The 16,402-nt window shown below is 44.6% G+C and overlaps 1 protein-coding gene across 35 annotated transcripts in view; it reads left to right on the forward strand.

Annotated features, from left to right (window-relative positions):
* CACNA1C (calcium voltage-gated channel subunit alpha1 C) overlaps positions 1 to 16,402 on the forward strand; it is a 723,794-nt gene that overhangs the window by 483,986 nt on the left and 223,406 nt on the right. For 34 of the 35 annotated variants that reach the window (XM_065582612.1, XM_065582596.1, XM_065582633.1 and 31 more), the window contains exons 6-7: positions 9,116 to 9,277; positions 14,276 to 14,463. In XM_065582612.1, the coding sequence (XP_065438684.1) occupies positions 9,116 to 9,277; positions 14,276 to 14,463 (350 nt within the window). The remainder of the gene's footprint in view (positions 1 to 9,115; positions 9,278 to 14,275; positions 14,464 to 16,402) is intronic. The other variant, XM_065582608.1, reaches the window with a different exon arrangement.

Below are 16,402 nucleotides of genomic sequence, written 5' to 3' on the forward strand. Positions count from 1 at the left end.
AGAGGGTAAGAACCTGCAGGAGTTGAGAGGGGCTGGGACTCAGAGTGAGGAGCAAACCCAGACCCATCCCCCGCTTCCCTCCTTTACCACCTTCCTGGGCCACTAGTGGGGCCCTCGGTGCCCCAAGAGCAGGGGTAAGGGGTGGTATTTTAGCACCCCCCCACCAAGAAAAGTGCAGGACCCACCATACTATATCGACCATCTTGTCACAGCTCTTACAAATATCAGTTAAGCATTCCCCAATTTCTTAGCCCAGCCCTGTGTATATTCACTGATGAGCCCCCACCCTGTGGTCTGTTATTGATTAGCCATCTCGTGCTTTGGAAATGATACTGTAATGCTTTCTTCAAATGGGTCATCACAGAAATGCACCATAAAGAATGGTGCATAAACTGTATCACCCCAGGAGTAGCCCCCAGAGGCATTCTGACTCAAACACCTCTTTGAGTCTCAGTTCCTTCAGTTTCATCTTTGATCCGAGGTGGTAGTTTTCTGTTGGACGATACCAGTAGCAAGTTACTACTGCCCATACCCTTTTCCCTCGCTTTCTTCCCTCTTCCTCCTGGTACTGGCTTAGCTGCTTGGCCAGGATAGGGGCAGGAGTAGAGTCACAACTCTACCCATTCCCAATCCATTTCCCATTTACCTGCTCCAGGGAGTAAGTGGTGAGTAGCTCCATTTTTTCCTGTGTGCCTGGTCTCAAGCCAAGGTGCAATGGGAGCTCTTACTCACTTGGGCAGGTCTGGAGTCCGAGTACAAATCTAGCCCTGAATAACATGACAAGGAACTGAGGCAGGGAGTGCTGCGGGCTAGTGCAGACTGAAAGCTTTGTAGGAAAAAAATGGCTGATTAATAAGATTAAAAGAAGAAAATACCACATCCAGTAAACCAGGTTTGGTCCAAAAGGTAGGTGAAATTGCCAAAGAGAGCTCCTCTTTAAAAGGCCCAGTTGCCTTCTCTGAGACCAGCATTCTACTAGTTTCCCTGGATATGTTTCACAGAGCAGCAGTGCCAAGGGATTTTCAGTGGTTGGCTCCAGTGTTCTCTTTTGAGCCATCTTGTCTGCTCCTGCAGGAGATGAACAGAGGACCCAGACTCCCCCTCCCCTGACAGTGCAGGTCTTCAGGAGTCATGCTTCCACAGAGTGCTCCTCTGCACTCTACAGTAGTGCAGTAATAGCCAGGGAGGTTGACTCTATGTGAGATAATTCTGCCTTAGCTCCTGTGCAGATTTCCAGTCAGAAATCTACATAGGGATCAGTCCTGCAAGGTGCTGAGCATTACGCCCAAGGTGCAAAAAAGCACGTAAGCACATGCTTAACTTACAGCATGTCACTAGCTCCATTGCCTTCAGTGGAATTACTCACATGCTTAAAGTTAAGAACGTTCTTAACTGTTTTGGGGCTAGAGTGCACCTCACAGGCTCGATCCCATAGTCCTGAGGGGAATATACAGTATCATGCAACTGCTCCCTGAATCCACCCCTCCCACCATAGCTCTGGCATCCTAAACCCAGAGGTGATAGTAAGCCGGTACGCCCCAGTACGTCGTACCGGCAAGAGCCGGTGCGCTATACCGGTGCGGCCCGGCTTCCCCAGGCGGCAATTTAAAGGGCCTGGGGCTCCCAGCAGTGCTGGAGCCCCAGGCCCTTTAAATTGCCACCAGAGCCCCGCTGCTGGAGCCCTGGGGTAGCGGCAGCGGGGGTCCGGGGTTATTTAAAGGGCCAGGGCTCCCACTGCCTCTACTGCCCTGGGCCCTTTAAATAGCCGCCGGAGCCCTGCCGTCGCTACCCCAGGGCTCTGGGGGCTATTTAAAGGGCCGGGGCGGTAGAAGCAGGGGAGTCCTGGGCCCTTTAAATAGCCCCCAGAGCCCTGGAGTAGCGGCGGGGCTCCGGCGGCTATTTAAAGGGCCCAGGGGAGTAGAGGCAGTGGGAGCCCCGGCCCTTTAAATAACCCCCGGAGCCCCGCCGCCGCTACCCCAGGGCTCCAGCAGCGGGGCTCCGGCAGCTATTTAAAGGGCCCGGGGCGGTAGAGGCAGGGGAGTCCCGGGTCCTTTAAATAGCCGCCAGAGCCCTGCTGCCGGAGCCCTGGGGTAGCAGCAGCAGCCGGGGGCTCCGGCAGCAGTTAAAAGGGCCCGGGATGGTAGCAGCGGCCGAGCCCTGGGCTTTTTAAACTGCTGCTGGAGCCCCTGGCTGCCGCTGCTACCCCAGTGGGGGAGGGGAGGGCACTTACCGGTACAGGGCGGGCCAGGGCTGGCTCTGACCCCCCATCCCTGCCCCTTCCGCCCAAGGCCCCGCCCCTTTCAGGGGCCAGAGCTGGCCCCAACCCAGCCCTGTACTGGTAAGTCCCTATTTCTACTTTCACCCCTGCTAAAACCCACAGAGGACTGTCCTTAGCTTTGAAGAGGGACCATGCTGTATTGACTCCACTCCCTCCCACAGGCATAGAGTTTTTTTGTACCCTAAATCTTGCTTCTTTGCTTTCCTCTAGAAGGTCATAGGGACCTTGATCTGGCAAAAAGTGATGATGTTCCTATATAATAAATATTTTTAACATTTTATCAGTGTAAATAAATCCTGTAGTCTGGAAGCCCAGAGAATGCAGCTAACATGTTTTGCTTGCTGAAACATTTATGGAGTCAATTTCAGGCAACAGCATGCAGCCACACTAGTTTGTTAAAGGTAAGCTGAAGTGCTTTGGAAATAAACACTAAAAGGTGTTTAAGATCTTAAATTATTACCAGAATAAAAGAGTAGGCTGAAAAATGACAAATAGTCTATTTTTGTGATTCCCCTTCCCTAGCCTCTATCCGCCTGTCTGTCTGTCCATCCCTGAGAGCTTTTCAGGGCAGGTACCATCCCTTCATGAATGTGTAAGAATGTGTAGCACATTGTGGTGGTTTCCACAAATAAATAAATATATTGAAAAACAACAAACATTTGAACATCATTTCATATTCACTGGCCAGACCTAAGGTCAGGGCTCTGTGTTTCTCCTGCATTAGTGAATGGCATCACTAACCTCTATAAAGCCGCGTAAGCAGTGGTTCTGGAACAGTTTTTATAGTGGGGGTTCTGAGGGCAGAAACCATGTGTTTGGGTTGTTATTACTACTTCAAGCCAGAGGGTGCGGCAGCACCTCCAGCCTCCCTAGTTCCAGCACCTATGAGTGTAAAGATGCAGCTCTCCACTCTGCTGTAGTGGGACAGTTGATGGTATCATCTTTTTTAAATCCAGAATCTGGAGTTTGGTCTTGCCAGATAACAAACCATTCCAGTTTAATTTTAGAATGTATTTATGAGTAAATACAATCAATTTTCTCTGTTAATGGCCTATCCTGGCATCTTCTGCATGTCTGCAGGGGAAAACCGTAACTCAAATGGTTCGCTGTACAGGAGAGTGGGGACTGGATGGGGCACAGAGTGGTGGAGTGGGTTCACTCACCTGCAAGTTGTGAGTCTCCAGTTTGGGTGAGCTCCATGCATGGCAGCATGGGGAGAGTGGGAACAGGTGGAGCTTGGGGCAGAGGAACAGTTTAGATGTGGTTTCTCCCATCCTCTCCTTTTCCAGGGGTTTGCAGGGGCTCCTCTGGCCACTGGCTGTCATAGACTCTGGCCTGGGGTGGGAACTTTGCCCCAATTTCTCCGGATGCACAGACACATCTAACCAGTGGCCAGCCCTCCTATTCAGGGCCGACACAGAGCTCAGGGTTTGCCTCTTTATGATTGAGACCATTTGGATGGCTTTTTTTTTTAATTTTAAAAAGAAAATCTCTTTGTACTGCTGTTTCCGCTGTCCTCCCTCGACTACTCCCATTCTTCTTTCTCTGCTATCCCTCTCTTTCCTCCACTACTCCACAACTGGGTCCTCAGACACCCCTTGTGAGTCAAAGAGATCAGTTTGTGTTGCAGGGCTGCAGGAACTCAGAAAAATAATACTGTGCTAATAACTTATCAGCAATGCCGGACACATGGTGATAGATGTTGTGTGGGATTTTTTTTTTCTCCTGCAAGTAGCTTTTGGCAATTTTTTTTTGAGCTGACACCTCTAAAGTTGCAACGTTGTTAGCGCAACTTTTAGAACCTCTGTGAATACTTTAACTGTAATGTGTGTACAATTTGCTAATTAATGGAATCATTTGGATTTGAAAAGAGTTTGTCCTAATGGAATACTGCAAAGCACTTGCATTAATTCATGATAACATTATTCAATAGCTTTTTTCTTCTTTTCTTCAAAGTTGGTTTATTATCGTAGAGTAGCTTTTTCTAATTAACCTAGTAGAAGCCCATATAAATCTCTTGGTGGTACCAGTTCTCCTGGGCTGTCTGAACTCCTTACTGTGACAGGGTCTGCTTACCCCCCACTAGCCCAGACAGGGTTAAGCCCATGTTATTGACAGTGGAAGTCCCGCCTCCCTGGCAAGACTGGGCATGCTCCAAGTGCTCCAGTAGTATAAAGGGAGGCAGCCCAGCTCATTCTGGGCTGGGGGCTGCAGGGAGAGGACCTACCTGGGAAGCACCTGTGGAGGGCCAGCCACAGCCCCTGACTGCACTGGGAATTGAAGCCATCCATGGCCTGCACCCCGGTGACTGGAGGAATCCTTGGAGACGACTGGCCCTGCCAAACACAGAGGACCTGACATCTCATGGGAAACCCCAACACAGACTCTGGTAGGAAGTGACGCAGGGAGGGTGATGGAGTGGTACCTCCCGCCCGGGGAAACTCTGCGTGTTTTGGTAGGACCCCGCTGCTGAGTCAGTGGCAAGTCACTATGCCACTGTTAGGGCCCTTGGTCAGGGCCCGGTGGAGTTGGGGGGGCTGCCACATGCCAATGCTATAGACTCTGGCCACTAGGCCCCACTGCCCTGTGCCAAAGGGCTGCTTTATGGACTCTGGCCTCTAGGCCCTGCTGCCCTGCATCAAAGGGTGGCTCTATAGACTCTGGCTGCTAGGCCATGCTGCTCTGCACCGAAGGGTGGCGCTACTGACTCTGGCCGCTAGGCCACACTGCCCTGACCCTAGGCGTGTGGACCATCACACATGGTGGAGAATGGGGGCAACGCCCAGGACCTGCTGAAAGGTCCAGTAGAGGGAATCTAGATGATGGGATCCCCACCGCCGTCCAAGATGGATACAGAGAAGTTTGTAAAGTGGATACTGGAGAATGAGCAAGAGCAGGCAGCCCAACAGCGACAACAACAGGCTCACATGATGCAGCAGATGACCCAGCACCAGAAACAACAGCAGCAGCTCCTTCGAGAGTTGGCTGCCCAGCAACAATTACAACAGGAATGCCTAGTCCAACAAGTGGCAACTCTACTGCGCCCACTGGGAGCCCCAGCCCCCGCACCTACGGGAGCGGGATCTAGAGAGGCTTCAGTGGGGCTACCAATTCGCCTCACTAAGATGGGACTAGGTGACAAACCTGAGGCATTCCTGGTCACGTTCGGGTTGCCACTGCTACTCGGTGGCCCCCAGAGCACTGCTAGCCCCTTATTTGATGGGACAGGCGCAGACGGCCTACCATAACCTTGATCCCTGAGAGGCCTTGGAGTACCCCTGGATGAAAGCGGCCATTTTAGACCAGACCGGCATTAGCCCAGAGACATACTGCCAGCACCTTCGTAAAGAACAGTACCCCCATGGGGCTCGACCTCAGACTGTGGCCCAACGGATACGGGATCTCTGTTGGAGATGCTTAGACCCAGAAGGCTTGACCGGGCCCCAGGTGGCGGAGATGGTGGCGCTTGAACAGTTCACCCAGATCCTCCCGGCAGGAGGAAAAGCATGGGTGGGCCCGGGCCCCCCTACTGGGGCTGCCATACCCCAATGCTATAGACTCTGGCCACTAGGCCACGCCGCCCTGCACCAAAGGGCGACGCTACAGAGTCTGGCTGCTACAGACTCTGGCCACCCTAGCGGCGTGGACCATCACACTTACCATCTCCTGTTTATGGTAAAAGCTTTTGATTTTTTTTTTTTTTTTTTTTTTTTACAGTCACCACTTTAACAAAGGGTGCAATGGTTTGAATTGACATTGTCTACCCTGTATATCTGCAGTACACTTGAGCACTTTAATGGAGTGGCTTTTTGTATGTTTAAAAAGACAGCACTTTTTATCCATCATCATGGTTATCTTTAATACTCTCTCAAATGCTTTGGGGAAATCCTCATATGAATGTTAAATAAATTAATAAAAATAATAGTTAATTATTAATAATATGAGACTAGGGTCTTATAATACTTGACCTCCATGTCTTGACTACATTTAGGACTGGGGAGGCCTCTAAAGTCATTGACAATTAAGAACTTCATTTGCTTACTTGTAGGATATTATAAACCCACAAATTTTGGATCCAAATCTGAAGTTTCATAAAATTGTTGGAATTAGATAAATTCAGGGTTTGGTTCAGACCTCTCTCTGCCATTTCCCATGTAGTGATCTTACATTGTGGAGTGGGAAAGTGGTTTTTATTTTACTGTGAGACTCCTAAAAATATTTGGGATGAAATTTTTGTCTGGAATAAATTAGCATCATTCTCTGACCTGGACTACAGTTAATTTTCTGTATGTGCAGGTAATTCAGACTGGTAGGGTGAACAAAATGAGCAATCAGAGAAAAGAAAATCATCTCTGACTGGCTCAGAAAATAACTGATCTTTTAGGTGGTCATAGCCATATTTTCCTCCTGAGCATGGCTACCCATCCATAGCTAATCCCCAGTGGGAATGCCACAACTGAGCTGGCAGGACATCCTTCTCTAGTGTGAGGTGAACATCTGATAACATCAATATTGTATTTCATTTACGGATTACTATATGAGAAGCAGGGTATTCCATGCTGACAGTACACCTTAGGAGTGGGTGTGAATCATAAAACTGTAAACCAAGTGACTATAACCACTCAAGAAGTGCTCTCTGAAAATGGTATCAGTATAGTGATATTGACAGCTGACTCAGGTTACTACAAGTGAATGAACCATCCAATTAGCCTGACTATTGACATCTTCTCTGGTCATTCTTACTAGGTGCTGGGATGATCAGGTGAGCAAATTAGAAGACTCAGTCTGCTGTCAGTGTTTGTACATAAGTGTGAAAATGCTTATTAAGAAATGTAGTATCATCATTAGAATGCATTTAAATTAGTTGTTAAAACAGTAGTAAAAATTAAAATGCCTAGATCTCAGACAATAGATTTGAAAAGTTAATGGTTATTGCAAACTCACTTGCTAGCAGACATTTACAGCTCGAATCACATGTTTCAGAAATCACAGCTAATATCAACTTCTTTGATAAGATGACAGAATTTGTAGGAGACATGAATGGGTTAATTCAAGGCTAACAGCTATTGCAAACCCTAAGGAGCTTATAATTGTGAACTGGCTGTTTCTCAGCTGAAGGATAGTAGATACTTAAGACGTCCATTGGGAACCCTCTCCGCGCTCCAACATTAATAGCATAATAATGTTGTGCTATTTATTGTATTTTCACCATCCAAATGAGGCTTTTTAACTTTGTAAACATTAGTGAATTTCCAGTAACCTTACAGCGTTCCTGTGATGTAGATATTATTGTTCATGTTTTAGAAGTGGCGGAACTGAAGCACAGAGAAGTCCAAGGTGCTGAGAACCTTCAGGTCCCATCAATTTCCAATGGAGTTAAGGATGCTCAACACCCTCTGCAAATCAGCCCATAAGTAACTTCCCACTGTCGTACTCTATGGCAGAACCAGAACCCTGAACCCAGATTTCTTGATTCCCAGACCCACAAGCGCCGGCTTCCAGTTGTCCCAGGAAGTGCTTAACCCCCACTCCACCCCTTCACCCCACCCCCGCGCCGCCTCTTCCCGCGCCGCCTCTTCCAGTCCCTGCCCCGCCTCTTCCCTGCCTCTTTCCACCCCCTTCCAGAGGTGGACAAGAGTGCTGAGGGGGAGGAGTTGATCAGCAAAGCCACCGGTGGGCAGGAGGCACAGGGGGGAGAGGGAGAGCTAGGGTGACCAGATGTCCCGATTTTATAGGGACAGTCCCGATTTTTGGGTCTTTTTCTTATATAGGTTCCTATTACCCCCCACTCCCTGTCCCGATTTTTCACATATAGGTTCCTATTACCCCCCACTCCCTGTTCCGATTTTTCACACTTGCTGTCTGGTCACCCTAGGGAGAGCTTGGCTGCCAATGTGTGCTAAGCACCCACTAATTTTTCCTGGAGCACCTACAGAGTCAGCACCTATGCCTTAAGCACAGAATCAGTCTTCTTCCCTCTGTGTGTGTTTAAAATAAATAAATAAAAATTCTCACCTTTCATCTCTGTTGGTAAAGAGGACAAAGAGTTACCCTGACACAGCATCTGGGGATTCCCCTGTTGTAGAGGGAAGGCCCAGGTGACATAAAACCAGCACCAAGTTCTGTCTCATCCAATAGGAGTAGAGAGCATTCCTTGTCAGGCTGAAAGGACGGGGCAAAGATGAAGTGCAGGGTGCTTTGGCAATCTTCAGCCAGCAGAGCAGTCTTTAAAGGATCACTCTAGTCAACATAATCTAGGGTGGCCCTTAGATTGCTTTAAATTGTGCCAGAGATTGGTTTGGCCCCCAGTCAGACTAAGAATTGGGGAGCAGAAAGGAGCCTTGACGCTATCTTCCTTCTCCACACTGCAAGAACTGCTCTGCTAGTTCCAGGCATCTGGCTCACTGGTGTTACCCATTGCTGCTCTTCTGGCTGAGTTCTGGATTTGTTTCTCTTGTTCTTTTTACCCCTTTTCTCTCACATATATCCCCCGAGGAACGCCTTATAACTGATTTTTGGGAATCTGCAGAAACAGCTGCTGTTTTCCATCCCAGAGGTGGTAGCATTCAGTGGTAGGTGAAGCGATCCCTTCAGTAGTTTACTTTGTAAGTCAGGTTTGCTGTGGTAAGTTTGTAGAATACTCTGGGCTCCCTCTGGATGAAAGGTGCTGTATAAATGTAAGTAACTATTATCAGTTTATCAAATGCTGGGGGAGGGGGATTGGTTTTATATGCCCAATACAAATGAAGCATTTGTCTGCAGTTTACAGTCCTCGATGGCTCTATTAGCTTTGGCTTGTTCTCTTATTGATAGTGTTGCCTTCTTCCCTCCCTGCAGGTCTCCAAGTGGTTTTAAATTCCATTATCAAGGCTATGGTCCCCTTACTGCACATTGCCCTGCTGGTGCTGTTTGTCATAATTATCTATGCCATCATTGGACTGGAGCTATTCATGGGGAAGATGCACAAGACCTGCTACTTCCTGCAAGGCGGATTACCGGGTAAGAGTTGTGTTACGTGGGGTGGGGGCTGGAGGCTCGATTCACTGTTGCCCTGCACCTTGTGGAACATTTACCCCAGTGCAAAAAACATAAGAACGGCCATACTGAGTCAGACCAAAGGTCCATCTACCCCAGTATCCTGTCTTCTGACAGTGTCCAATGCAAGGAGCCCCAGAGGGAATGAACAGAACAGGTAATCATCAAGTGATCCATCCCTTGTCGCCCATTCTCAGCTTCTAGCAAACAGAGGCTAGGGACACCGTTCCCTGCCCCTCCTTGCTAATAGCCATTGACGGATCTATCCTCCAGGAATTTATTTACTTCTTTTTTGAACCCTGTTATAGTCTTGGCCTTCACATCATCATCTGGCAAAGAGTTCCACAGGTTGACTGTGCGTTCTGTGAAGAAATACTTTCTTTTGTTTGTTTTTAAACCTGCTGCCTATTAATTTCATTTAGTGACCCCTAGTTCTTGTGTTATGAGAAGGAGTAAATAACACTTTCTCCATACCAGTCATGATTTTATAGACCTCTATCATATCCCCCATTAGGCATCTCTTTTCCAAGCTGAAAAGTCCCATCTCTCCTCATACGGCAACTGTTCCATACCCCTAATCATTTTTGTTGCCCTTTTCTGAACCTTTTCCAATTCCAATATGTCTTTTTTGAGATGGGGTGACCACATCTGCATGCAGTATTCAAGATGTGGGCATGTCATGGATTTATATAGAGGCAATATGATATTTTCTGTCCTATTATTTATCCCTTTTTTAATTATTCCCAACATTCTGTTCGCTTTTTTTGACTGCTGCTGCACATTGAGTGGATGTTTTCATAGAACTATCCACAATGACTCCAAGATCTCTTTCTTAAAAGGTAACAGCTAATTTAGACCATCATTTTATATGTATAGTTGGGATTAGGCTTTCAATGTGCATTACTTTACATTTATCAACACTGAATTTCATCTGCCATTTGGTTGCCCATTTTTTTCAGATCCTTTTGTAGCTCTTCGCAGTCTGCTTGGGACTTAACTATCTTGAGTAGTTTTGTATCATCTGCAAATTTTGTCACCTCACTGTTTACCCCTTTTTTCAGATCATTTATGAATATGTTGAATAGGACTGGTCCCAGTACAGACCACAGGGGGAAACCACTATTTACCTCTCCCCATTCTGAAAACTGACCATTTATTCCTACCCTTTGTTTCCTATCTTTTAACCAGTTAAAAAGGATACAAATTATCAGTTTTCATAATGGAGAGGGTGTCAAATGCTACTATTATAATCTGGTAGTGTTTAAACATCCAGCTGGCAGTATCTGTGCACTGGTGTGTATATGACAATACAAGGTGTAGCGCAACAATGAATTTGGGCCTGATAGTGCAGGGAGGTACTTGGGTGCTGCTGATTTACCAGATAGAAGAAAGCAAAAACTCTAGGGTTTTGCTCCAAGATGCTGCGCTGGGTTTACCCAGCTTCACAATTTCCTTCTTTTTGGGAATTTCATGGTGGGTGGGTGGGTGGGTGTGTGTGTGTGTGTGTGTGTGTGTGTGTGTGTCCCCTATGGACAGCTTTAGAGCCAAAAAGAACAGTCTGCTACAGTATTTGTCTAATTTACACATCTATATAGCACCCCTCACTGCTGAGCTAAGCGGAAGCTTGAGTTTCCTACACTCTGATTTTTGCAATTGTTTTAATGGGATTTTCCAGGTTTAGAAGGATCTAGAGCCAACCATCACCAACTAACACATTTTTAAATATGACTGTCTTTATCCACACTGAGGGCAAAATGATGGTTAACACCCTTATAGTTAAAATGTTTTAGTGAACATGTTTTCTGCCACAATGCATTTTCCCGATGTAGGACATGCCTGTGAGGCTGCATTAGGGAAATGGGAAGTGCCCATTCTGCAAATGTCTGTGGGCTTCTGCCTATGGCTGTGAAAACAATGGATTTTTTTGGTTCGGTGGCACATTTAAATTATTTTAAAAATTAGTTTTGGGTCAAACTAAAAACATTTTTTTTTTTTTTTTTTTTTTTTTAAATTTTACAAATCAAAAAGTAAAAAGAGAAAATTTTGGGTCAACCAAAAGCTTTGTTTTGATTTTGAGCTTTTAATATCAATTAAAATTAAACTAAAGGAAATTTTAAAACAAAGTCATTTCAAATTGAAGCGTCTCATTTCAGGAATGTTGATAGGAAATATTTTTTTTTTTTTCTTTTTTGACCAAATCAATCTGACTAAATTTTTGAAAAGTTTCAGTATTGCTGAATCTGCCCCCCCCCCTTTTTTTTTTAATTGGAAAAAACTTCCAGGCCAAATTTTTTTTCCCAGCTCTACTTCTGTCTCCAAAGAGGAGAACATGTGGCCCTTGGTATTTAAGGCAGTTTGCACATTTTTTCTTTTTACTGTCTCAGAAAAAGCTGCAGATGCCTTTAAACAGTTCAGCAGAGGGATATTTGTCCATAAACATACAATGTAATTAGAAATACAGCCAAAGGAGAACAAATGCAGATGAAGGAATGAACTGAACAGAAACATCCCTTTGTATTTTCCTTATGCGAGCCAGTTCCTTCCTCCTTCTCTGTTTTCCCAGTCGATTCATCACCAGAATTGGGTTGTTTCCTTGGTCATTCTCTTTAAGCCTCATCTCTTCTCTAAGTCCTCATTCTTCAGAGTCCTTGTGGACCTGTGAGTCAAGGAAGCAGAAGCTATGCTTGTTAGGGCATCTTTATGGGCTTCACCGTCACTGGCTTGGTCATGTTAGCGTGTGCGTGGAGGAGCGCTGCACCAACAGCAGTTGCTGGAGGCATTCTACTTGTGGAGAACAGAGAGCGAGCAGGCTGATTGCCTCCAGAGGAGCAAGTTGCAAGGGTGTGACCAAGCAGCAATATTAAAGGCACTCTCTGCACAGATACACAAGTGAGAGGGAAGGAACAGCAGACTACATACGAATATTTTCAAAGTGAGGCTTTCCCAACATAATGTAACTTTCACTCAATTAGAACATTTAAATGAATTTAGCGCTGTTGAAAGGTGCCTAAGTGCCAGCACTAGAGATAGGAGTTCTCTATCTCTCCACAAAACATTTACGATATGGGGATCAAAAATGGAAACTCCTTCTACTCTGCCCTATAAACAGAACTCTACTTTGATATGGAGAAACCAGCAATAAGGGTGAGAGTTTAGCTCAGTCTCCACAGCCCATCCAGTCATTGGCCTTTCTGTTGAGACTTCCGGCAGAGTTGTCAATTCCTACTGAGCGTGGTGGTGCTTTTTCATGTGAATGTTTGCCATTTGCAGCTGGGCTGAGACCTCCAGTTCATTTCCCATGGACTAAAGCAATAAGACAGTAATGACTTTCTCACCAGCAGACTGAGTTGTATTTGAGTCAGAAAAATAGAGTTGAACAACTCACCTATTCTATAACGACTCCAGTCCCCAAATATACAATACTGTAAACTTTAATAACTACTGTCATGGCAGAGGAGTTGCTAATCTATGATCAGCCCTTCCTTTTTCTCTCTCAGGATATGGCTGTGGTTAGAAAGGCAGCTACTCTGAAAGTAAAAAATGAATTAATAGGAGGAATCCTGCACACAAAATCCATCAGAAAATGCCTCCTAAGAAAATCCAGTAGATTGTCACTCACACATCTACTCATCTGCTGTTTATCATTTGATTTATTTGACTTGAGCACCAGTGATCACTGTGAGATGCTGGGTAGTAATGACTTTCTCAGTCACGATCATATAACAAGAAAATATCATACAGAAGGAAATTGCCACAGAAGTTCTCTAGTTTCCACCTTCTTATAAAGTCAGCAAATTTCCATTGCTGGAAAATGTACTAGAACTGTAATGACCTGCCATGGATTTTTACGCTCTGTTAATATATATATTTCTCTATGGTAACTACTGAAGAGGCACCTGATTCTGATCTTGCTACTCCTGATCTTTACTACTTTGGTGTAAACACTACCAGAACTTTTGGAAATCTCACAAGAACAAGCTGTCTCATGAAATAGATAGTAGCAACAAACAAAATAGATAGAAACAAATAAAATAACCCCCCACATATCTATTTTAAATGTAGGGCCTTATCTTGCAGTCCTCATCCAGGCAAAGCTCCCACTGCTTTCAATGGTAGCTTTGCCTGAATGAAGACAGCAGGACTGTGCTCTTACTGATCAATCACTCTCATTACGTATTACTAGGATCCCAATATTAGTATTTGTATTTATTTGTATGTATTAAAATGTTTTTCATGGGCTTTTTTTAATGCACCAGAGAGTTGAAACAGACATGTAGCTTGGGTCCTTAATTTTACAAATGGGGAGAAACCCCAAACCTATATAGAATAGGCAAGTGGTTGATCAGGAGTTACAGTCCTGCAGAGCTTCTGAGCACCACAGGACCTGTGGATAACATTCCACAAAGCTTCTAAGCTACAGAAATGCATCACAGCAGTTTAACATTAGTCCAGCATCCCTTGGCAGCTCCATAGCAGTGAAGCCTGAAGTTTGGCTCCTTTAGAGGTAAGGTGCTCCACAGGAAGAGAGCTTCAGTCAGTTCAATGCTAGGGGGCATAAATGACCTTAAGTTAACCCAGACTGCCCGTGAATATGGAAATGGAAAATCACAGTTGCAGTGTGCACACCAAGAAATGCAATAGACGTAACCTAACATCTCCTTATGTATGAGTGCACTGATTCTTGTTTGTGGAAGGATGTGTATTGAAAAATGTAAATGACAATTTTGATGGTCATAATTGGTAGCTTGTCTATCCTCTGCAAAATAAAAAAAACAAACCAAAAAATGCACCGGTGCCTGGTTAAAACCAATACAATTTTTGGTGGTGTCTTCAAATAATGTGTCAAATGCACTGCAAAAGTCTGGTCTCAAAAGCAAGTATCCTTCTTTTGCCTTTCCAGTGACTCATGCAGTACTTAATAATTCTCTCATTCTTGTTTTCCCATCATTTATGATACACCAGCAGAAGAGGAAGCCTCTCCTTGTGCCCCTCTATCAGCGCATGGACGGCAGTGTCAGAATGGCACTGAGTGCAAACCAGGATGGGAGGGGCCCAAGCATGGCATTACCAATTTCGACAACTTTGCCTTTGCCATGTTAACTGTGTTTCAGTGCATCACTATGGAGGGCTGGACAGATGTACTGTACTGGGTACGTATCCGAAAATGACCAATCCCTGGGACCAATAGTCCTGTCCTGCCATGCTGAGAATATGGAGTTCTGTCTTGGTCTCTATTTTGCTCACTGGTTGTATGGTAATGGGAGGGTTAATAATAAATGGCTTTAATTAATTTAATGTGTCAATGGGATGACATGGAAGCTGTTAGTTGGCATATTTTTTAAAATTTAAATGTGAACTTTCTATTATATTAAAATGTTAAGAGATGGCAGATGGCATTTTGTTTGAGAATCTGCAATGTACCTTTGTTCAGCTGGGTGTCATTGAGTGACCCTCCCGATGTGTGAACTATCTCACACAAATCCAAATTACTAATGCAGCAATATTTCTAATGAGCAAAGATAACCATGTTCTGTTAACAAAGGCACTAGAATGAAGAGATCCATGGATTTCATAAGGAAGTTCAGAAAATCCTTCTAGATCCGCACACTAATCCTAATTGCGAACCTCATCCTGACCCTAATTCTTATCCTGATCCTAATTCTGATATTGATCTAGATAATGACCTGCATATTTATCTTAATCATGACCTAAATTCTATGTTTAATCTTGATGTTAACCTTAAAATTAACTTGAAGACTTGCATTCAGCTTCCTTCAGCTTTTTTAGGTCCCATACTGTAATTCCTATTATGTTTGGGGACCCAGTAACAGCATGGTAGTCCGACGAGTTAAAATAAGGATTGTTTTTTCATTGTAAACTGGACCTACCTGGGCTTCTGAACTATGCTACTGCCTTGGACTTCTGCAGGGTTGCAGCATGGTCTAGGAACATGCTTAAAACATGATTTAATCCTGACTACTGTTAGAGTCTGGATTATAACTATGTTTAGAGACTTCCACATTACATCTGGTTCCCCCAGTATGATAGGAATTTCAGTATAGATAGAACCTGAGGCTCAGTGCAAGGTAAAATTAACACAAGAATATTCTAAGGAAAATGGGGAAGAGATCTGGATTGGGGCAAGCTTGTGCTGTTAATCAACACCCCCATCTCCCTTTAAACTTGATCCTGAAACTACATTCCACCTGCCACTGGGTTAGGGTTTAAAATATTTCTCTTTGAAGATTTAGAGTCCATTGCACACAGATGGGACTCACACAGATAATGATGGTCTTTTTACCCTTTTAAATTTAGATTAACTTTGTGATGCCAGTTCCTTCCTGGTGACTAAGATAAGAGACAGAGATGAAAATATTTGAGAGCAATCTGGGTCTTGCAAAATGAAAATTAGACTTACTTGAAACAAGAATATACATTAACAAAAACAGTGAAGAAAAAACTAAAACCAGAAAAGAAACCAGGCAAAATTTCTCAGTATTTGATACAAAGAGTATATCTGTCTGTCATATTTCAATGGTATCCATCACTATAGTATCTGAGAGCTGTAGCTCTCTGTATTCAAGGGAGACCCACAGGCCATTCAGTTGAGAGAATCCAAAGCAAGGTGAACAAGACAATCCATAATAAATAATGATGCATTTGTGGCATTGTACACTGTTTATTCATATGAAATGAATCTCCCAAATTATCATTATTTTCTCTAATGGTAGATTTTTACAATAGACCATCCCTGAGTTTCTGCACTCTAGGGTCCCTGCATCATTCACATGACTGTATCTTGAGTGTTTCATACCCTGTCATCAGTTCTTATTCACCTACTATTAGGAGCCAAAAGCATATAGCCACCAATAAATGCTCTTCTACAGTGACTGCTTCATTTTTCATAGATTCCCTACAGCAACCTAGCTTTTGGCTGTTGGGGTTTGGTTTGGTTTGAGCTACTTTCTGAAGTTTTTTCCCTTTCGTACAGTATATCGAGGCCTCAAATTATAACTAATTGTTAGGTATTAGTTCTTCAGGACAACTCTGGTGCTCTTAGTCTTCAGGGTGTGGATATATAGAACACTT

This window comes from Chrysemys picta, chromosome 1 (genome assembly GCF_011386835.1).
Source record: "Chrysemys picta bellii isolate R12L10 chromosome 1, ASM1138683v2, whole genome shotgun sequence".
NCBI classification, from domain to species: Eukaryota; Metazoa; Chordata; order Testudines; family Emydidae; genus Chrysemys; species Chrysemys picta.